Source organism: Eschscholzia californica, unplaced genomic scaffold, assembly GCF_041429995.1.
Source record: "Eschscholzia californica isolate CP2 unplaced genomic scaffold, dmEscCali1.0.p SCAF_6, whole genome shotgun sequence".
Taxonomy (NCBI): domain Eukaryota; kingdom Viridiplantae; phylum Streptophyta; class Magnoliopsida; order Ranunculales; family Papaveraceae; genus Eschscholzia; species Eschscholzia californica.
The window spans coordinates 28,866,229-28,890,143 of NW_028238483.1; the positions used below are offsets into that span (position 1 = coordinate 28,866,229).

General features: G+C 35.1%; 1 protein-coding gene and 2 long non-coding RNA genes across 3 annotated transcripts; all 3 read right to left on the bottom strand.

Annotated features, from left to right (window-relative positions):
- Positions 1 to 10,415: 10,415 nt before the first annotated feature.
- LOC147533244 (uncharacterized) lies at positions 10,416 to 13,685 on the bottom strand. The gene is made up of 7 exons (XM_086645787.1): positions 13,650 to 13,685; positions 13,498 to 13,529; positions 12,839 to 12,913; positions 12,091 to 12,210; positions 11,540 to 11,686; positions 10,901 to 11,458; positions 10,416 to 10,802 (listed from the first exon to the last, which is right to left on the bottom strand). The coding sequence occupies exons 6-7, from the start codon at positions 11,411 to 11,413 to the stop codon at positions 10,578 to 10,580; spliced, it is 738 nt and encodes a 245-aa protein (XP_086501913.1). The 5' UTR covers positions 11,414 to 11,458; positions 11,540 to 11,686; positions 12,091 to 12,210; positions 12,839 to 12,913; positions 13,498 to 13,529; positions 13,650 to 13,685; the 3' UTR covers positions 10,416 to 10,577.
- A 792-nt stretch (positions 13,686 to 14,477) lies between these two features.
- On the bottom strand, positions 14,478 to 16,887 carry LOC147533245 (uncharacterized). Its single transcript, XR_015227274.1, has 4 exons — positions 16,415 to 16,887; positions 15,104 to 15,961; positions 14,938 to 15,007; positions 14,478 to 14,634 (listed from the first exon to the last, which is right to left on the bottom strand). It is a non-coding gene; the product is annotated as an uncharacterized LOC147533245 (long non-coding RNA).
- A 5,131-nt stretch (positions 16,888 to 22,018) lies between these two features.
- Positions 22,019 to 23,903, bottom strand: LOC147533246 (uncharacterized). Its single transcript, XR_015227286.1, has 3 exons — positions 23,761 to 23,903; positions 22,399 to 22,467; positions 22,019 to 22,294 (listed from the first exon to the last, which is right to left on the bottom strand). It is a non-coding gene; the product is annotated as an uncharacterized LOC147533246 (long non-coding RNA).
- Positions 23,904 to 23,915: the final 12 nt, after the last annotated feature.

The window sequence follows — 23,915 nt, forward strand, 5'->3', positions numbered from 1 at the left end:
AGACAATACATTATGTGTGTTGTAATGTAGTTTTAGAAAACAACCATCATTCATATATAAAATGTCAATCGCGTTGTACTCTTTTTCCTTCGTCAAGGTTTTGTCCCATCGGGTTTTCCTTGTCAAGGTTTTAACGAGGCAATTATGCGTATTGAAAATCGTTATAATTTGTTTAAAAGTTGTAGTCTTTTTTCCTTTGTTCAGGTTTTGTCCCGTTGGATTTTCCTGACAAGGTTTTGGCGAGACAACTAGTCATCGAATGATGAGTTTAACACCTATTATGTGTGTGAGGTGGATTGTGCATAAAATTTATAATGCACATTGAAATGTGATTAGTACATTGATTTCACAAAATATTATAATTATCTTATCGATGTATATGACAAATATGAATCACTAGAAAGTGAGTTCAACTGAAATCCCTGGAGGATTTAACAAGCTTCAATGTGAAGTATGCTTAAACTTTAAAGCATTATATGAATGCAACTTGAAACGTCAAATGCTACTTATTATATTTATGTGTTTATATACCAAAAGGAAGCTGACCATAACAAGTTGAACAATGTCCTCAACTTTCATGAGGGGAAACAAGTTTATGAAGACACTGCATACTATATTTTCATACTGTACTTTTTTTTTCCTTCGTTAAGATTTTTTTTCCCACGGGGTTTTTCTTAACAAGGTTTTAATGAGGCAGATTATGTGTACATAAAAGATGCACATGAACAAAGAATTTGTACTCTTTTTCCTTCACTATGGTTTTGTCCCATTGGGTTTTCCTAGTAAGGTTTTAATGAGACAATTTCTGATGTGGTGGACATCCAGGAGGAGTGTTATAAATATTAGATTTATGGTGGATGACCACCACCAATTGTAACTCCCACCACCATAGGTTTTCCACCATTACTTTGTATTTAAGCTTCGTTATTGTGTGCCTATTGGATGTGTAACTCATCTAGTTAAATGCTTATATAAAGAGGTTACTTGCTAATGAAAAAGATGGATCAAACCAATGTATCATAGTACTCAATATACCAATGTACCAAAGTAGAGAAATTCTCTACAAACATATGAATATAAATCTAGTTCTTCTTGTCTCCAATCTCTTGGTTAATATATTTCCATTGTCTTTCTTCTTCCCTCCTTTATTTTTCACAACAAGAAACTCTTTTTCCAATAAATTTATCCGTTGATTTTGGTTAATAAGAGATCAAAATTAAGATGACTCGAATTGATTTCTCTTTACAATTCGAATCGATATAAATTAACAAATAGAAAAGAAGTTGAAGTAGGTTAACAATAGAAACTTGAAATAAGAGGAACTTACAACTAGAAATAAATGGGTGGTGGAAATTAAGATCATTCAACTTTAAGTCAGTGTTATGTAAAAATTTCAGCCGGTAGAAGCTGGTGAAATAGATTAGGTCTCTGTGGAGTAGGAATTTAAATGGATTTGAGTTAAATTTTGGGTTGGGTTAGGGTGTGCCAATAAAGATTGAAAGAGAAAATTTTAATCTTTTAATAAGGAAGAAGTGGAGAAAGGTTAAGGTCCATGACCCTTCCTGACCCTTAGAGCAAGTCCAACCGGTGGGGGCGGAGCCCTTAATTCAAATTAAGGCCCCCCCACCGGTCCAACCACAACCGACTCTTATTAAGGGCCGGCTGAACAACCCCATATGACTGTTGGGGAGGTTCCCAACGGTCATATGTTGGATCAATGGTCATTTTTTTCTAAAATAAAATAAAATTAAAAAATAGTTATGTTGATTAACTTTTTTTTAAATCTAACAAAAACTCACCCATTATTATTTTTTTTTAAATTTAATAAAAACCTACACATTTTTTAAAATCTAATGTGTCGGTTCCCGAATAATTTTTCAACCTTCGAAAAAAAATATTTTTTCGAAAATAAATTTTTTTTTTGTTGAGACTATTTCGAGAATAGTTAGAACAAGTGTTTCGTACATACACAAGTTCTTCGCACACTCACAAAAAACTCACACACGCGTTTCCCACATGCACATATTTAGGGCCCAAGAGAGGTTGTGGTTGAAGCTGAATTTCAGGGACTGAACTGAAGCCCTAAAATTTGGGTGAAAAGTGATTTTTAGGGCCTGAGACTGCCCATCGTAGGACTTGCTCTTAGCTAGATATGTCCCTGCTGGAGGTCGCTTTTACTGAAGAAGATCCAAAATGAAGAAGATCGCAATTCAATTCTAAGTCTATCATTATATCCAATACCAAGCTTCGACTGTTAGCTCACTCATAATCGACCCAATTATGCCTAAATTGATATGTTATTTTGCATACAACATCTAAGTAGGTTCTATATGAACTAAATCTCACTAACCATTTTCCCCATAATCAATAGAAGAAAAAAAGGACATGCTATTGGGTACAAACTTTTTTACTAGAAATTTGAACTTTCAAAAAGATTTTATAAGTTCTAGAACTTTAAAGTCCTAGAACTTCGAACTTCTTAAACTTTAAAGTCCTAGAATTTTGGAGTTCTAAAATTTTAATGTTCCAAAACTTCTAAGAAATTTGGTTAAATGTTTATTGGGTCCATTTCAAATATAATTTGTTCAAATCAACAAAAACTGCAATTTTCAAGATCAAAAGTCAAAATATTTGTTGTTTTCTCGTCATCTTCACCCAGAACCGTGGCTGAGGGGGTGGGCAGGACATCCGCCATGGGCCCCCACCTCCAAGAGGCCCATTTTCTCTAAATATTTTTAAGTAATATATAGGTAACAACATAAGAAATGATGTGAAAAGCCAGTTAGCTCTACTGGTTTTATTTTTCCCTCTTTCTTTAAAATGAGATGTTAATTGCTAAATGAATCTAATTTATTTCTGCTCATTGTACTTTTTCTCAACAATTTTGTTATTTCGGGTGCATTTCTTTCATCTTTTGAGGTGTTTTTAAGAAATCTAAGTGTTTAAAAAGAAAAATCAACAATACATAAATAAATATGTGAAAATCATGATGCAAAAGATACCGCATTCAAAAAATCACTTAGACTCTACAATACACGTTCTATAAAGAAATTATATATTATTTTTATCACTTTGCTCGTAATTTTTTATTGTACAAAAACCCCAAAATCAAATTTTGTCCAGGGCCCTCAAATTGTCAGCCACGACTTTGTCTTCACCACCACCACCATTTCTGACCAATTACAACAATGCATTGCCTGAATTACTTGCATACATGTTCCTCTTATTTCTTTTGACATTGAGATAGTAAAACAGAGAAGTCATGTAATATCGGTCACATCTGCGCAGACACACATGAAAAAATAACTATGTTTCTGTGAAAAAAGAAGAAAATATTTTATGAGATAAACTAAATGTCTGTAGACAGTCAGAACATTAAACTCTCTCACACTCCCTGTGCAATATCTAAAATTATGCTTTTTACTTTAGCTTTCTCTCTCCATTTTAAATTATGATTTAACTGTGACAACTTAGAAGTTGTTGGGAGGATAAATTTGTAATTACCCCACTCAAGAAAGTCGTTTCCTCTCCATAACTGCATCCCAGAGAATCCCAAAAAAAATCAAAGCTTTCTCGGTGAAGGGTTATCCCTTCACCGGGTGAGATCTCTTTACCGGTGAAGGGTTATCCCTTCACCGGGTGAGATCTCTTTACTTTTTATGTTGAAGTTTATTGTTTTCTTTTTGTTAGATCTAACCATAGTTTTGGAGTAACAAAAGGTTGAAGAAAATATGAAAGATGATGTTGGGAGGAATACAAGGTTTATTCTCTCATGAAGGTAGTATTTGTTTTCCTGTATCTCTTCTAGGGTTACGACATAAATAAAAGCAAAATCGACATCAAGGAGAGATGAATCGGCAACAAACTATAAAGAGAAGAATCAAGAAGAAATGTTGTATTTGATCAACAATCTTATTCCACATACTCTTCAAATCTCAAAGTTCTCCACTAATCACTGTGTTAGAGGTATAGTACTCTGAAATCCAAGAGATCGTGGATTCGATTCATATGGGTGGTCTTCATAACCCATATGTAAAAAATTTGTGATTATATGGTATAAATAATGTAAAGATCTTGATCTTGTAATGGCCTTTAAGGGTCTTAGAATAGCCTTTTAGGGTTTAGTAATGGCCTTTTAGAGGTCTTTGTATGTGTAATTTTGGCAGTAATAGTGCTCTCTCTAATCATCATGTTGTAATTTGCATTTGTAAACACATGATGTTATCAAAGCCATGTAAAATGTTTGGATGTACTCCATCATTAATGAAATTAAAGTTTCTTTGTCAAAAAAAAAAACTGTGACAACTTAGATAGAGATAAAGATTAATTAGGGAGATTCGTGACGGATAAAGAAGGCCCCTTGTGGTGGGGCCCTACGTGGGCACTGGCCCTGCCCCTCCCACCGCACGGGCCATCAGACAACTTTGTATTAGGTTGTCGGGAGTAGTCGGTCTCCGTTGACAGTAACATGTAGTTTTTGTATGTTCTTTGAGTATCACTAAACAAATACATTTTTTTTTTTCAATGTCATTTATACAGATGTTAAGTGAATCCTAGGTCAGGAAATGAAATTGAGAAAAGGGAGATACCATGAGTTAGGTGTGCAATAAGGTATTGTGAATAGATAAACTTAATAAGGGATAATTATTTGTAATATATTCATGTGTCCCTCCTAAAAATAGTGGTTGTAGGGTGGGAACAAAATTCTTTGAAACGTTTTAAATAAGAAAACAGTAAAAGGATCCGATGGGTCTCTTTATGACGGTCATGGGTTTGTGGAGAAAAGTTTCTATTTGCTTTTCCATAATGAATATCAATCACATAACTTATAATTTGATACCTAATAGTTTTGCTTAGTATTAGGTAGAGAGAGAAAAAGGAGAGAGACAACACCTCATATACATATATATATATATATATATATATATATACTCAGACAACATATAAATTGATGGGTGCATAAACTAATGAGTGAATTTGTTTGTGTGGGTAGGAATGGAAGATCTAAACAACAATGTGTGATGGGGAATGAAATGATTTGGCCCCATTTGTTAAGTTATAATTTTTGTTAGGAAAAGAAATGCTCATATGTCTTCATCAACAACAAAATTCTGATTTGATTGATATAAGTTGGTTGGGAAGAAAATGATAACAATTATATCTAAATAAAGATTTTTTTTCTGAATAATAATGTGCGTAGGCCATAAGTATTATAATTCTGGCCAATTAAAGTGATAAATCATTTCAAAGTTCAACAAACTCTTACAATGGTTAGTCTCAAATAAGACCGACTATTCTACAAGATACAAATACCGAAGTATGAAGTACGGAATCTGATTCTACTACGTGCCTGACCATCAAAAGCTACAAATTCCTTTCATTAAGATTACATAAACAAAAATTGTCTTATCTAGACAAAAATCAACTTTACCTGAATGGCTTATCATCCTAAACTAGAGATTAGTTCAAAATTTGGTTTCTACTCTCTCTTCTCTATGGTTTGTCAAGCCATATATATACATGGTCTTATTACTCATACAAGCCATACAAATAATAAAACAGTCTCAATTTTAGTTTTTTTTGGGTAATCTATCAATCATGTTTTTTGAGGCCTAGTAAGACTGTAAGAGGAACTTCACATATTAACAAGTTCATAGATAAACACAAAGATTCCGGAACCATTGAGTCAAATAGCCCTAGAATTATTTCCAACTCAGGACAAGCCAACTGCTCCAAGTATCTAACAGTCAGATATTCCAGTTGATTGAGTTGACTGATCACCATTTTGGCGTCCCCAATATTGGCTCTTTCTTTCCTTTTGATCTTTCACATTACAGAGAGCCATTCATTTTTGTCACATTGTTAGGGGTCTAGTAACATGGGTGAATGTCAACATTTAGTAGCCTGAGGGTGGATAATTTTGACATAAATTACAAAATCTCTGGAGGTCCGAGGTTTCGATTCTCACAGGATGTGAATTCCATAGTTTATTGAAGTTGAGTTATTAAGCTATAAATAATGTTGTTGGACTTTAACCATAGTTTAGAAGGATTGTATGCCCGTTTTTGTAAGAGTTTGGATTAAACAGTTATCATGCTTATCACATCTTTGATATATCAATATCACTGTAGTGATTATCGTACATGTGTGAATCACCACAAATCACCTACACTATCAATAATTGTCATCATTCTATTTTTGCATCCAATACCATGGTTCTGTTGGTCAAATTTAGCTATCAATAAATCATTCCTTTTACCCTTCATTGGAAAAGGTTTTACTCCATGTGTTCTCTCTTTCGTCTTCCCCAAAAAAATCATTTGCAAATGAGATGACCAACTATCTGCTAGCTACTGATTTTGTTTTCTAATGCCTCTTTTTCTCCCTCCGCCACCACCATTTCTCTTTCTTTCTCAATCTTCAGATTCCGAGGAGCATAAACCATCGACATGTGAGGATTTCTTATTAGCGATCGTCCACGTCATTACAAAGTGGAGGGCGTACCTAAAATATAAGCAAGGAGTACAAAATAAGGGTGACATCAATTGATGAAGTTTTGCAACACACAACGCGGTTTGAGGGAGAGGATGATCTTGTTTATCCCAGGTTACAACCTTACAGGCAAATGTCCACTGTTCAAAGGGAAAATAAAAATTAATTTTTAGTACTTTGGACCTTATCAGGTAATAAATTGAGTCGGTAAGGTGGCCTATCAGTTACAAATGTCGGCCGAGACAAAGATTAACCCAGTATATCATGTATCATATTTACTTATTTAGAAAGGGCACTTTGGTAGGGTATACTTATTCAGAAACAATTACCTATTGTTGAAGTAGATTGCACCAAAAAAAAAATAGATGCAACATAAATTTGCAACTTTAGGTATGATCCGTGAGGGCATGAATCTGGTCAAAGAGAAGAGTGATAAAAAAATGAATCTCAGTCAGACTTTGGTGGGGCCGGAATATCCATGATAGGTTGAGATCAAACTACCAAAGATATAACATGATACAATTTCTTTTTTCGGAAAATTCGACTACGTTTAGTCTTTACAAGACATTTATACATCGTGAAGATGGAATAAACACGATAACTGCTTAATTTAAACCAAGAGTGAAAGAGGCCTAAAGCCAACAACAAAGAAGTTTAAAAGCCGAACAACAAAGAGGCCTAAAGTCCGATAAAATTATTACATTATTTATAGCCTAAATTACATGGAATAAATCTTGATGGCAAACTGCTTCCACCGAGACTCGATCTCATGACCTCATGAACTTAAGAGGAGTGCCCAGCCACTGCACCAGAAACTGGTGGACGCATGATACAATTGAACTACTTCTAGCTTCTTTTATTTTAATTAAATACATCATTAGCAGTTATCTAAAAATTAGTAATCATCTAAAGATTGTGAATTCATCAAAAACCCCAGTGGTAAAATAAGTTTGATTCTTGTTTGTCTAGCGTTGGTTTGGATAAGAATCCATCTGAGTTTAATCAGAGGTCAAATTAGAATGTTAGACAAATTAGGATGTCAAATTATCAAATTAACCACAAATTGTGAACCAAATTAGTTAGGTCGCGGCTTGGGAGCATAAAAAATAATATCCGTAGAATAAATTCTCAAGGGAATTAATGTTTTTTCTGTACATTCTCCGAAGAATATTATTTTTAATCTAAATATTAACTTGATCAAACATTGCCCTCCATCTTCACTATCACCATTACCACCACAACTTTCTACCACTACCATTGCCTCCTCTTCTCTCTTTTCCTCTTTCACTTACTATTACCCTCTCTCTCTCTCTCTCTCTCTCTCTCTCTCTCTCTCTCTCTCTCTCTCTCATTATTGCTCTCACTATCTATGTCTCTTGATCTCTCACTGTTTCTTTCTCAAGCTTTCATTGTTTCTTGATCGACCTCTCATTGTTTTTTTCCTCTCTCTCTCACACACAGACACTGTTCCGACAAAGGGAAACATTCCCTTAGCCAAAACTGAACCTCGAGGATGGTTCTTGGTGAAACCCTTCGAGGATTTCGTGGTCACAAACCATTTTGTGACCCTGACCATTCGTGGCCACAAAAAGTTTCGCGGCCACGAACTCTGTGATCTCCACAGAGATACATACATACCACAAGAGAGAGTGAGAGAAAGAGAGATAAAGACTGCGAGAGAGAAAAAAGAAACTAATTTACAGAGAGATATGCCTACAACGAGAGAGATGAAAGTGATCTATAATGAATGAGAGATAAATCTAGAGTGAGAACGCCAAGGAGAAGAATATGTCCTCTAAATCAATTTTTATTCACTAATTCTTTTTGCCTCGGAGATTTTTCTTTATTCCGCAAAGTCGCGGCTATTGGTTAACCCACTTCACTTGACTCCACAATTTCTATCTCTACCTTTTCTTTTCAAAAAACCAAAATCATATTGTTTAGGTGTCTTTTGATATTATATACCTCGGACTTGCTTGGTTATAGTGGGGTTTAAAAGGCTGGGTCGGTTCAGGTTGGGCTCGGGATCGACTCGGTCTGGTCCGTACGAAAAACGAGCTACGTTGACCAGGGTTCCTTCACAGTTGCAGACAAGACTTCTTTTTTGAGCCCTACGGGCGAGACACGACAAAGGTTTCTTTCCAAAAGAAATCATTCATTTAAGTTTAAAATTTGAATCACTTAAAAAAAATCTTGTAGTTTAGGAAAATTGATTTAAGAAATTCTTAAAAATCCAAATATGTGTAGAAATCAGTTATATTAAGATTTCTTTTCAAGAAAATTCCTAAATTTATTTAAGTTAATCATTATTAAGTATTCCAGAAAAATCATTCCTAAGATCATATCCGAAAAATCTTTGGAATAAGTTGATTATTTTATTTCTTTTTTTAACCTTTACAATTTATTTTGTTTCACTTTTTTTTCTTAAATTAGTTATGTTATTTCTAAGAAGGACATGATTTTTTTTTCTTTAAATAAGTTGCTTTATTTCTAAGAAGGACATGATTTTTTTTCTTTAAATAAGTTGTCTAAAATCCCTTCTCAAAATTTAAAATATAGTTTTTTTTAGAAATAAATTTAAAATATAGTCTTTCTTAGAAATAAAATAATCAATTTGAATAAAAAACTAACCGTGTCCTTAGAAAAAAAAATCATTCATTTAAGAGAAAAGGAAACAAAAGATATTTCAAGGGTTAAAAAAGAAACTAAAATCTCTCTCAATAAAATTGTTACTAATTTAAGAAAAGTAAATAAAAGAAAATAATACAAAAAAGTTAGGATATCCAGAATATATAGCCACATAAAATATGGAAAGTAAGGTGAAATTAGGGTAAAAATTTCGTCATATTTGTGTCCGTGCCTTGGGGCACGGGATATACCCTAGTCTCTTATTAAAAAAAGATGTTTGTTCCAGTGAGCATTTTTCCTTTTGTTTTATTATACAGATGATTACTAAATTTCAATATTCCAATCAATCTCAGATCCTACTTGATTTACTTCATATTTTCTTCCATGGCCCCGTTCATTAATCTTCTAAATTTTCCATCCAGAAAAATCCTTGAGAATTATTCTGGTCAATTAGATTTGACTTGAGAGACAATTTTCTTTTGAGTCTAAAAAACAGTTGGTTTGCTTTTTGGCCCCAATCTTTATCGCCTATTTCTAACCACCACTTCTGATCACCACCATTTTCGACCACCACCACCACAACCATTTATCTCTCCTTATCCTCTCTCTCTCTCTCTATCTATTTCTCTCTCCTTTCTCTTTCCTTCTCCCCTCCTCTCTTTCCCTCTCCCTTTATCTCTCCCACCTTCTCTCCCTCTACGTCCACTCTCACTGTTCCAGCAAAGGAGTGCCTTCGCTGGAACAATCAATCTCGTTGGGGAAAACCCCAACCAAATCGGTTGACCCTAAGTTGCCGCTTGTTTTGGGGATAATCACTTAAACCAGGTTACACACCCTGGCTTGAGGGATTACCCCTAATGGGGTATCCTTAAACAAGATTGCTTTTGGCAAAGGCTCTCCTTCATCAGAACATATAGAGAAAGAAAAAAGAAGTGGTAATGGTGGTAGGAAGTGGTGGTGGAACTAGTAATAGTAGTCACAAGTAAGGTAGAAGATGAAGATTAGGAGGCAAAAAACAAACAAGTCGATTTTTACACTTAAAACAAAGTTGCACCTATGTCAAATCTAATTGGCCAAGTCTTTATTCTCGGGGATTTTTCGAAAGCACCATACTCGTGACCACTTTTACTACCATGGTTGTGGTTAGTTCTTAAAGATATCTCACTTGTGCAGGAAAAACAGGATAACCACTAAGAAACAGGGACATGCACCATTAAAAGACAGTAACAACTCTAGACCAGAAGTTGGACAAATAAAATAGAATTAAGTAGCAGACTCCAACAATTCATAAACCATAACCAAACCAGCCATAAGATTAACCAATATCAGTCAATACAATCTCCAAGAAATTGAGAAGCTAAGAATTAGAGCAACCAAAACACAAAATCATTTCAACATCTGCTTATTAAAATCAAGTGAACATGTGAAAAATCTAGTTGCCAATAATGCCAATTGTCTTAATAGAAAAGGGCTTCTGAAGCTCCCGGGTTACCAGCCACCTGGTTCTGAGGAACGCTCTTAAGTATCATCAGAGCTTCCAATACTTTGACTTTCAAAGCTTCAGGGGATTCCAGCAGATGTAGAACTTCATTGTGATCCAGGTTAAGGAGCATGGCCGTAATCTGACCCGCCAGCTCGCCCTCCATCTCATAAACCAGCGGAAATAGATTATTACGTAACATCTAAATAACCAAAAGAAACAAAAAATTGGCGTTGGTTAGGGTTTTAACTTTCATTTTGTAAGTATCAAGAGAAATCTAAAATGCAAGTTAGCACATACATTTCTCCGCTGATCTGGTGTCGAGTTTGCAAGAGCAGCTACAAGTTCGTTCACTGGGTTTGGCTGAGAATTAGCACCACCATCTCTTGCTGGAGCAGCAATGTCATTGGGAACAGAAGACATAGGTGCAGCAACTTCAGGAGTTGGGACACTCGAAATGTTACTGCCAGGGAGGTTATGGTTTAACTGACCCGTTGCACCATCTCTTGACGGGTGAGCCATATTATTGGGAACAGAACGCATAGGTCCAGCAACTCCAGAAGCTGGGCCATTCTGTGTGTAGCCAGGGAGGTTATGGTTTAACTGACCCGTTGCACCATCTCTTGACAGGTGAGCCATATTATTGGGAACAGAACGCATAGGTCCAGCAACTCCAGAAGCTGGGCCATTCTGTGTGTAGCCAGGGAAAAAATTGTATAACTGACCCGTTCCACCAATTCTCAATGGGCCAACCGTTAAAGTGGGACCAGCACTCATAGGTCCACCAACTCCGGAAAATGAGCCATTTGTCATGTTACGGCCAGGGAAGTAACGGTTTACCCAACTGGTTGAATTCGTCTGTCATTTTGAAGATCGGTAAGAGACAACATAAGTTTAGAGAATAAATAAAAATATGGGAAGGCTATAGAAATGATGTACTTGTTGCTGCGCAGATGGCACAGGTCCTTGTCCACACCGTCTGCTAACAGGGTTTCCACCTGGCCGGGCCTGGTGAACTGTAGCGCCAGAGGAGCTTGGGTTTGCACCCCTGGCACGTCTCCTCACTAGGAACAAACCGTGTTGCGGCTGAGAATTACATGTCAAGGAGAAACAGAGCACATTAGGACATTTTAGATTTAAACGAATGTCATGAAGTGCTTATGGCAAACGAAGCAACACAATCATCTAGTATCAGCCTCCCGACATAAATCAAGAAAGCCTATGTAACATACTCATGAGACTGAAATGTAACTAATTCTTAACAACAAAAAAAAAGAAATGTAACTAATACCATATCTTACCTCAAAGCAAATACCAAAATATTTTTCACAGTATTATCTATTTTCAATTCCTTGAAAGATATAAATGTTGTAAAATGAATAAGAGGGGAAGTGAAGAAAAATAATGAAATTCAAGTGTGAAATGAGAAGTACAAAGTTTTAACAACGGAAGAAATAATGCAAATAAATTAGTAGAAAAGAAGATTATACCTGTGGGATAATCGCCTGGGGGCCTTGACCAAAACCAGGATCTCGAGGAGCATAATACGTCTGCACCCGTTGATCAAGGTAAGGGGCCACCACAACACGTTGCGAACGCCGAGATTGTGCCTACATAAGCATTGCAAGATCTAAATAAACCATGAACTAATATCTCGAGGCATAGGAAGCAACGCGGCAAAAATAAAAACGCTCAAGGATAAGAATTAAATACAAAAGTAGGCCAGCAAAACAACAAGATTTGTTCTTTTCGGTATATAAATATTCTATATAGGATGATATACGTAGTATTATGTATATAATAAAAATGAATCATCTGTAAGGCTTTGCTCTGCCAATTTACTCAAGAGTAAGGCTAACTTGGTCCTCAGCCCTAGCCAAGTCAAAAGCGAGTCTCAATCCCAAGGTACGGGGCAAAGAAACTCCCAATTATTACAGCAGAGAATCTTGACAAACAAAGGAGAAAGAATATCTCGCATGTCTAATCCGATCCATGTTGTAAACCAGTAACAGAAAAAAGAAAACACCATCAGACCATTTATCAACAAAATCACATCGACACTGAAATCGGCAAATTGGGGCAAACAAGATACTGTAGAAATTAAAATATTGACAGATCGGGAACAAATAACCTTTAGTAATCAAGTGGGATAGAGTAAATGCTTAATAAGAAAAAAACGGACGGGTAATCATAACTCATATAGGGATAAATAAGGTTTTAAATCGAGATTTCCAATACCTCAACTTCCTGTTCAAGAGATCCATTTCTAACTTCAACCGTAGATAGATGACATAAAGATTTGGATACAGACGACTGTGTCTTGATAAATATCAGCAACAGAAGCAAGACGAGCAGTAGCAGAAGAACGAGAGACAGATAAAAGAACAGAATTGCAGATTCCATTAGATCCAATAGAATTAGGAAATCAAGAGTGAGCTACTGAGAAGGCAGAGAGAGGGAGAAGAGAATGAGCAAGAGATTGAGATAGTTCAGCAATATATATATAGGGAGAAAACCAATTAGCCCTATCAAAGAGAGCGTTATGTTCGAGAGTCAACATAAAAATTTAGGTTTTCTACGCATCTCCGTCTATACGTTGAGATTGTCTTGTATGACGGATATGTAACGATAGACAAATCTTACTAATATCATAGAAAGGACTTCCTGAGTGCCCCGCTATCAACAATTACAGTTTCCTTCTTTTCACATGTATTTCTAAATATTTCCATTTCTATTAGACGGCTCTTCGCAGACACTTGCACGAATATGGCATTAAACTTGAAGACCAAAAAGAATTAGACATTTAAGGAATAGAAACCATTTCCAACTTCCCTTCTATACATATATATATAAATATATATATACATATATCAACTACATTATTTTAAAATCCTTACCTGCAACCTCGCTCTTCCTTCTTCGTTTACCGCTGTGCAAGTGCAACATAAAGCGGTTTGTTAGCAATCATTTTGCTATTTGTCTCCGCATGCTATAGGAGAAGTGGAAAAGCCACAAAAAGATTAAAAAAAAAAAAACTAAGCATTCTCACATAATGCACAAACTTCTAGGGTGGTACAAAAGCAATTTTAACTTACAACTTGAGAATGTTAAGATTGGTCTTCAAGTGTCATGAAGGCAACAAATCCTGCTAGCTCCACTAGGATCGCATCACCTGTTCAACATAAAAAATATATTAGGGAACCCCTGAATATTTTAAACTTAGAACAGCTTACACATACACACACCTTGAACGAAGAAATTGTTCCAAATGTCTGAGAGCTGATCACTCAGCTTATCATCAGCTAAACTATTACCGATGTTCTCATGCACAAGCTCACTTCAAATTTATATGATGTCTCGTTCATACTCTGAAATTGGGCTTTCAGTGTTTTTCCGTGCTTTTCCAACATACCAGTTCTTGTCGCTAACTTTCTTCCCGTTAAAGGCCTGACAGCTTCACCAACATCATCTGGACTCTCAAAACTAACAAATTCAAAGCATTAAAATTTTCCTTTCCCGTCCTTTATCAATACCACTTGTAATAGTTGCATATCCACCAAAACTTTTCTTCAACTCTTCATTAGTTGTCGTCTCAGAGAGATTTTAGAAATACATCACTGAACTTCAAGTTGTTTGCAGCAATGTCTCAATCCAGCTTATGGAGGAAAGTCCAACAAATACTGGTTTGTAGTCTAATAACTTACCGTTCAGCTTATTGCATTTAGTAGATTCTTCATTGTCATAAAACAAATCCATAACCTTTTGAGAGGCCAGAAGCAGCAACAGCTATCTTACAAGCATGTTTAAAAATGCAGAAATTTCTCATGTTAGACTTCCTTGTCACTTGCTTTGTCAAGATTCTGTAAGAATATTATAATCAGTGGCATAACAACTATTGTCAACAGAACTAATAACTTTCCCAAGAAATATAGAAGCTATAAGGGATATTAGAAGAATTCCTTGACAATATATTAGCAGTCCTCCTATTTCTCCTGGTGCTAGGGTCATTATTAGAATACATTATCCTAATCGACCTGCCATCAGTATGTTAAAGTTTAGCATGTCTAATGCTCTGGCTAATAAGAAGGAAAGCCAATAAGAAAGATAAATGAACAAAGTATGCATCGGATATAAGCATGCTGAATAATCTTGTTTTTCACGGTCACCAGATGTTTAAAGGTGTTCTGCAACCATATCTAAAAACAGGGGTGGCTGACATTAGGCATAGCAAGAGAAGGAATCAAGCTTTAGTGACCAAATGGCTGAGGCACTATAAGGATGAAGATCTCATAACTTGGAGTGACATCAGTCATATACTCGGTGGAATAAGCGCTTACCTATTCCCTGTAGATATAAAACAGACATATGGTGTGGAGGCTGAAGAAGCATTATTTCCAACCTCTCCATCTGCAAGAACAAAACCTAGATTGACATAAAAGTTACATCTGGTATTTCCTTTTGAAATGATATTTGACGTGATCAGTTAGCCTAAAAGCATCTTACCTATCTTCTAGAAGCCCTTGGAAAACAAGAAGGCTACGGCGTCTGCAATGGTTGATTAGTCCGAGGGTTGATCAGGGCCAGAAGAGAAGTTCTTTTCGAAATGGAAATCACCAATTCGGAGGCATATATGGCGTAGAGTTTATTTGATCCGATCAGTCGCCACTCTCTGTGGATGACGGACCAGGCATTAGAGAGTAGGAGGATTCAAAAGTGAAAGGTTGCATGATAGCATTCAATTGAACCAGAGCGAGGCCACAATACACTTCCTCACGAGAAGATTTGGAACGGGATAATTCCACCAAAGTAGCATTCTTTGTTTAGGTGCCATGCTGAATTAAATCCCAACCTCCAACATGATTCAGTGACGGTGTTTCAAGTGCCCTTTTGAGAACAGATGAAAGAATTACTCGATCAAATACTGCTATCGTGTAGCTTCTCAACAAACTTTTAGGATATAACTATAATGGCTCATCGGCTATGGCACAACCAGAAAGCCAAGACGCTTGCAAGATTTCTGCAACTTGTGGACTATTCGATGAGGCAAATACATCGGAGGGCTTCCTATCTCAGTGTCTTCCTTTCGCCACTTGGTGGGTTACTTGGATCAAGAGGAACAACCAAATACTAAGAGATAAGAGTTGCTGTTTACGCAGAGTGCTGACCAATATCAGGGCTCTGCTGCTCTCCTTGGCCGCCCCAAAATGTATTCCCTCGTTTTCTCTCGTCTATTCTTTGCAATAACCCTTTTAAAAGGACTGATCTTTTTATGTGGTCAGCAGTTGCTATAGATCAGTCTTGAGCACACCACATGATAATAACTTAGTCATCAAACTACTACTCCGGTATTTACCCCAGTTCCTGTATAATCGTGTTCACATTATTATCGGATACTAATAGAGGTGACAAAAGGACCAAACCTTCTAGTGTATACCGAGACCAAACACTTCGAAAACTACCCTTCACACTTCACTAAAACTATATCATTTCTTACATATATTGCTTATAAATTTACCAATTCAAAGATACAAGTATCAAAATTACTAACACAAACAAACTTACTTATAGTAAAGCTAAGCGATGATCAATTACATTATTTATCCTTATGGAAAGAAACTTGTACATATATCAACTAATCAATATACACAAAACATGAATTTCACACAAATAGGATAGAGCCCTTTTTATTAAATTAGTACATGCTTGTCAATCACTAACATTTCTTGATTCAGTCAAGAATGTGTAGTTATATAGTGATGAATTAAAGTATTTGTTAAAGTAAAGAATCAAGAAAACAAAGTTGAACTAACTAACCATTTTGGGGGCTATTATATACTATCAACATAACCATATCTAAAGGATCATCTGGTGCCATAATCAGCAATATTCAGGTCACCGACCTAAAAAAGATGTTTGAAACTTGTTTTCTGCCTGTATTTGTCCCGGAAAATTGAGGTTGAATCTGAACTTGCTTCCCCATCTCATAGATACCCTTTTTAGATCTTTAAATCTATCAATAAACCTTCCTTTCAGTTGTAATTTTCCTTCTCTTGTAAGTTCTAACCTAATTGATCTTTTTTAGAAATCACTAGTAAATTTCCTGTGTTTGGACTCTTTTGGAAATTTTCTTCAACTTGGGGATAATTTTTGGTGGGGTATTTGAGGAGATATGAGGAAGGATAGTTACATCATACATGCCAAATCTGTAATAATAAGGAAATTGAAATGATAGAACATGCATTGAGTCCTTAGAAATATAACATCTGAAAGAATGGATAATATCACCCAAATCACTTCAGAAGGAAGACATGAACCAATAAAAGTAAAGGGAAATTGTCCTTCAACCAAACCGACCATACCCAATTCGACCGAACCCGAAGCGAATGATTTATAGACTGAACCGAACAATATTTCGACTGGAAAAACGATCAACCGATCATTGTTACTTCGGCTTGAATTTTTAAAAAAACGCTAAATCAAACCGATCAAACTATACATTTATATATATAATTGATATATTATATGTACATTATATAATCTATATAATAAAACAGAAGGGAAAATGATGATTGGGACAAACATCCTTTTTTAATAAAGGATATTGTCTAGAAGCCCTTTTCAAATTTAAAATATAGTCTTTCGTAGAAATAAAATTACCTATTTAAAAAACAATAATCGTTTCCTTCTTAGAAATAAAACAACTAATTAAAAAAAAATCTCTAGGGGTATTCGTTGGTTCGGTATCCGGTATTTTGGTGTCATCCGTTACCAAACCACTCACGGTTTGGTTAGTGATTTTTCAAATCGTTACCAAACCGGTCAGAGTTTGGTTCGGTTACTAACCAAACCATCATAAACGGTTTGGATACTACTGGATACCAAACCATCCATAAAACGCAATTTGTTCTTCATGAAAATCGGCGAATCGAGTTACTTTCTTCATACATTGACGTATAAAATCAAGACAACACTCCTGAAAAACCTGGAGAAACAATCAAACTAACATAATGCATCGAAAAAACATTTGAAACATGAAAGACATATGCAGGTTCCCCGCCGATATATTATATAGTAGCTAGTAACATTGATGATACATGAATTGTTTTAATCTAATACTAGCTAGTAACGTTATATTGCAGTTGTGTTGTTGATTTGTATGGGTAGTAATTATTCTTATTTAGAGCAACTTGATGAAAGATATCTATTTGTATGAAATTATAGAGATATGATAGATGTATTTTAGAAAAACATATGTAAATATATAATTATATATATTAATTGAACTTGACTGGTTTGGTCTGGTTTTAATGGTTTCTAAAAAATGCATCCACTTACCGAACCAAACCAGTTGGTTTTTGGAAATCTACAACCGTACCAAACCACTCGTTTTTTTGTTTGGTTTGAAAACCGACTGGACCGGTTTGGATTGGTTTGGTTTGATTGGTTCGGTCTATTTTTGCACACCCCTAAAAATCTCTCTCTCTCTCTTTCAATAAAATAATAACTAATTTAAGAGAAAAAAACAAAAAAGATAATACAAAAATATAATAACTATTAAAAAGTTTTCTCTCTCAATAAAATATCTATATAATAAAACAGAAGGGAAAACGATGACTGGGACAAACATCCTTTTTTAATAAAGCATATTGTCTAAAAGCCCTTCTCAAAATTAAAAATATAGTCCTTCGTAGAAATAAAGTTACTTATTTAAAAAACAATAATCATTTCCTTCTTAGAAATAAAATAATTAATTTAAGAAAAAAGAAACAAAATAAATTTCAAGAGTTAAAAAAAAGAAATTAAAATCTCTCTCTCAATAAAATAATAACTAATTTAAGAGAAAAGAAACAAAAAAAAATAATACAAAAAAATAATAACTGATAAAAATCTCTATAAATGAATTACCATTACTTAAGTGAACTGACAGTCAATAAAATAATAACTAATAGTCTAGCCCCTGGCCAAACATCCGAAATGCCCGTCCGTTTTGTCCGAATGGACACTTAAGACTTATGCCCGTTCCGCCCGGACCGGTTGACTTAGTGTCCTTTTCCCGTCCGTCCGAACCGATTCCCACCCTAGTCTAGCCACTTCAGCAATTGTGCGGGATCTAGCCACTTCAGGAATTGGATATGGGGCGGGATATAGGTCGGGAAATGGGTCGGGTCTACCATCTTCAGGAATTGGTCTAGGTCTAGAAACCTCTACAATTGTGCTATAAGGAGGGGTCCCATATGCCTGACCCGTCTGAACCTCGACAGGTATCCTCAGTGGGACCAACCGCTGCTGGTATCCATATCCCAGCTGTATCAAGAGAAACAATGTACATTAAGAATTGCCCTGTAAAACATTACTTCTTTACTTCTTCAGAATTCTTTGCAATCACAACCTACCCTTTAATTTGGATCTCTAAACCCCATTAATCCTCTTTTGTTTAGTTCTGAATCTTTTCCAATTGCTGAAATCCCTTCAAATCTACCAAAACAAATCTCCTTTGTTCAAACCTCAAAATTAAATTTTGAATATTTGAATCCAAATATTGAAATCGGAGATTATGCTATTAACTCCATGGATCATCTACTGAATTTGGAAACCCCCTCAAAAAGCATTTAAGAGCAACCCAATCTTTAAGAAATGAGAGATTTTAAAACGAAGTTTGAAACCCTAATATTCACAATTCATGAATCCCATCCGAAAGTTTGAAATTTCCAATTTGGTTCAGAGTTTGTGAGAATTTGATGGAGGGGTTAGGGTTAAGTTGGCTACCGGTGCCTACATAGTTGTATGGTGCTAATAGAGAAAGGAGCAGTTGGGCTTGGTGCTAATAGAGATGGATGCTAACAGCCTTTTGCCCCGATGTCTTTAGAAGCACCCATCACTAATAGAAATCGAATCTTCTTTATTTTCTAAATAACTAATTATTTATTTACACAAAAAAAAAACGGCACATAAGTAAATAAGATAAGTTTAAAGTTTTGTATTAGAGACACAAAAAATACCGAGGATCTCTATTTTCGTCACTTAGGAAAGAACATCAATTAGAACTTGACACATATGACGAGTAAAAATTATTTTGAGTTTCGCATTAAGGATATTTTAAGTTGTTAATTTATTTTTGGATAGTACGCAAGTTTGTAATTTATTTCTTGTCTTTTAATTTGTTATATGTATTATTTTAAATAATTTTTTTTTCAAAATTAGAGTGCAGCGTGACAAGTTGACCTGGCCAGACCCGAGTTGAGAGGGAAACCTAGTGTCGCTTATCGGGCCGAGTATGATCTGACCTGACAGTGAGCACGTGTTGGACAAAGACCGACCTTTATTTTTTCTAATTTTGTTAAAGATCAAGTGATATAATTTATATGGTTTAAATTATATCTCAAAAGATCTTTTTTTTTTTTACCCACAAAATTTAAAGGGATGGAGGAATTTAATTTATGGGGCAAGTTTAGAACTTTTTTTTTTTTTTTTTCGATGAACAGACATAACATTAATAAAAGCGTCTACAAGCCAGACTAGAAATCAGAAAAGAAAGAAGCAACATCCGGCAAGTTTAGAACTTATAACCCATACACTTTTTCAGGTAAATATTTAATTTTATTTGCCTAAGTCTGTAAAAATATTACATTAATTTTTTTGGGGTATGTTTGTAAAATATGACAATAATCTTATTGTATCCTATAAAAATTTAGTGTGATATTTATTTTTGGGTAAATTATACTTTACCTTAATTAATTGGTAAATTTTTAATTTATTTTAGATAAGTTAGTAATTTATTTGTTGTCTTATTTAAAGTGCCTCATGAAGGGAAAAAAATGGACAAGACACTGACTCAAAAAAAATGCCCTAATGGGCAAAAACAGAGATCCTTAAGATCGAGAATAAAAAGCCTCTAAAGACTGTCAATACAAAAATTAACAAATTTATTATACTAGAATATAAATCCCACCAAACCAGTGTTCCACTGCAGCCATCACTGAAAGATCCCCACCACCCCTGAAAGACCTCTGCCATTATGAGCCATCGTCATTACCCGGAAGCCACAATGGCCAACCACGAAGCTACAACCATCTCAGGCCATGAAACAGACCACCACCGTCACCATTGAAAACCACTAGAGAACCACCAAAACCACGAACACGGCCCACCATCGTCGCCACCATACACAGCAAGTCAAACCGCTACCACCATACACAACAGAAACTGGATATGTGAAACTCTAGAAACTTGCTAACGGATAGGTAATAACCTTTTATTAGAATAAAAAAAAGGAATCCGGCGAAGGGAAGACCCTTCGCCAAAGAAACAACGAAGATCTCTCGAAGATTTACTCTACAAAGCGGTTATGGAAAGAGAGAGGGTAGACGTTTTTTTTGTTTGCATAGCATTTAAGTATGGTCAAAATGGTCAATTACCTTTATGAGCATATATCTATGTGATTGGCGATTTTCCACGATACTTCAAAAAAAAGTGCGAAGTCATTTGAATTTGAACACAATCAATCGAAATTGGTGATTTTCCACGTTCGATTACTCAATTTCAGTCGTATCTATGTGAATCTGCACTGAAAATTTTGTCGACGTTTTAAAAAGGTTTAACTGTGTATCTTTTTCGATATAATGTTTCTACCTGTATTAAATTTCAAAAAACAATAAATTGCAGAAGGCATGTACCCCATGGCAAAATATTAAGTTGTTACTGCAGAAGACTTCATTTTTATTGCGAGAAAATTACAGGATCAAAATAACTAACTAGAATATTTCCTAAATTGCAAAACAACACTTATAAAGAAACACCAAAATATAAAAATGTAAAACGTTGTAAAGAAGAAATTATATGTTTTCGACATTCCCTAAGTAAGACGAATTTTTTCTCATCTCAAGTTCTATTTTTGACAAATAGAGTGATTTGTATCCAAGGGTCGGCATTGCAAAAATAGGATTTCGAAAGTGAAGTGTCAAGTGAGTTTTCGAACTTTTTCATCAAAAGTAGAAAGTGTTCATTTCAACAAAGGGGCAATTACTGAAACCCCCACCTTTTCATAATGCAGATTACTGAAACCCCCACCTTTCATTTATAATTACAAAAACCCCCACCTTTTTGAAAATTCTGTTAGATTTAACTTTATAATTTTAAATATTACTTTGTTACCCCTCTTACTAAAACCCCCACCTTTTCATAATAAACTTACTAAAACCCCCACCTTTTCTAATACACTTACTGAAACCCCCACCTTTTCTAAACAGACTTGGCCTCTTACTGAAACCCCCACCTTTTCATTTTATGTCTTTGGTCTACCCGATTGTCTGACACAAAAAAAATGTAACGATTGGACTCGGGATGACAAAAGCAGGGAGATATACAAAGCTGATTATGGAGTAGCAACGAAAAGTAGTTACATTTAGCTAGAGCTATACATATAAAATCATATATATTTTATAGCATTATATTACCGCAAACATTATTCAACATCTTCATTTACATTATAACTTAAATATTCCAATACAAAGAAACCTTAGATTGAACTGCCAAAAGCTGATAAGATTTAACATCCTCAGATCTTTATAAGACGAAGTTTGTTTAGAGCTTAGAAGTTGCAAGTTTAATGAGATCCTTCCTTAGTATCTTTCCTGATGGATTTTTGGGGATTGCAGAAACAAATGCCACTCTTCTAACTCTCTTGTATGGTGCTACCTGTAAACATAATAATAACATCTCTTCAGATTACATATACAGAGCCCCACGACTTCGTAGTTTTTGTTGTACTTCAAAACTTGATCAAGCACAAGAAGTCTTACCTCTGCTCGGTTTTTGCTCCCAAAATTTAATCCAACTTGCAATCTAAGTTGACGGTAGACAATATGTTCCTGGACAAGTGAACTTTGTCAGAGATAGTACCGTACTATCAATGTCATTTAAAATAAACAATAACATGTAACTAGCACATATAACTAGCACATATAACTCATTCTTCCAAAATCCTATTCATTAACATGTTCTGCTAATAGACCCTCTACGAGATAATAAAAGAACACCATAGCAGATAAATGGAAGTCAAACAGCTTAATAGAGATAATTGGTAAGAACTACCAGTCTCAAGATTCAACAACTTCATGGCATTCAATGAATTAACATATCATTCGTACATTAGTGGATCCATGTGAAGAAGCTAACAGAAAAAATCAGTATTCTGAAAAGAGAGAAAATCCAATCAACATATGAAAGAAAAAATCAGTATTCTGAAAAGAGAGAAAATCCAAAAGACAAAATCTGCATAGCTCATAAGTATGAAACATCCATCTCTCGTCCCTTGATAATATTAGTATATCTAAATGTGTTGGTAGTAATAATCAGGTAGTAATAATCAGGAAGGATCTATTCATCACATCTAAGCTATGGTAATTAATTATGTGCATATCCATTTTATGTCTGACTTTATGACCCTATATACATACTATCCTGATTTCCTGAAAGAAGATACTGATCTTTATGTTAACCAGTTTGGGTACTACACCAATTAAGTTACTAATCTTTATGTTAAAATGTGTAACAATATGTTGAAGAAAATGAGAGACTCAGAGCTATATTACGAGAATGGAGTACTCGAGCAGCAAAGGTACTACTTCATCAATGAACTTTACTCCATTAACGTTAATTAATAGTTTGACTATTTTCCTTTTCAATAGATGCCTTTCTTATTAAATTCAAAACTAATGTAATCATGGAAATACTTAAAGCTCGAACGATCATTGGAGTCTGAACGAAGTATGTGTTGTAGTCCTATATTCACAACTAGCACGATTCATTATTGTATTAGTATCTGCATTGTCACTGGTAGTATACTTTGTGAACAAGCATTTTAATGCATCTTGGGTTTCAAAATTGAACTACTTAAGTAATTAACTAGGGTTTCACATTCAAGCTTGACAAGTCTGAAAATTGAACTACTTAAGTACGTAACTAGGGTTTCACATCCTCATATATGAATTAATACCAAATCCAAATGTTCATTGATTAAACTAGGGTTTCACGTCGTTATTCTGAATTGAAACCAATTCATATTCTAACTATTGGACTTAGGGTTTCAATTTATTTGGGAAGACTTAGGGTTTCAGTTTATTTGGGAAGATAAGCAAAACAATTCTCAGGAATGAACTTACCAAGGTGATAGTTGAAGAGGAGAGTTACCGTCGATTGGCGTCGGTGATTGAAGAGGAGTTTCCGTCGGTGATAGTCGGTGATTGAAGAGGATAGTTGCTCGGTGATCTCCTATTCCTAAACCCTGGAACTCCCACCTTTGAAACTCGTTTTTTGC

Bases quoted from the DNA above. Each gene is read 5' to 3' on its own strand.
- LOC147533244 (XM_086645787.1), bottom strand. From the start codon at position 11,413: ATGACAAATGGCTCATTTTCCGGAGTTGGTGGACCTATGAGTGCTGGT. The intron at 10,803-10,900 runs GTATGTGCTAAC...TTGGTTATTTAG, and splicing joins CACCAGATCAGCGGAGAAAT to ATGTTACGTAATAATCTATT.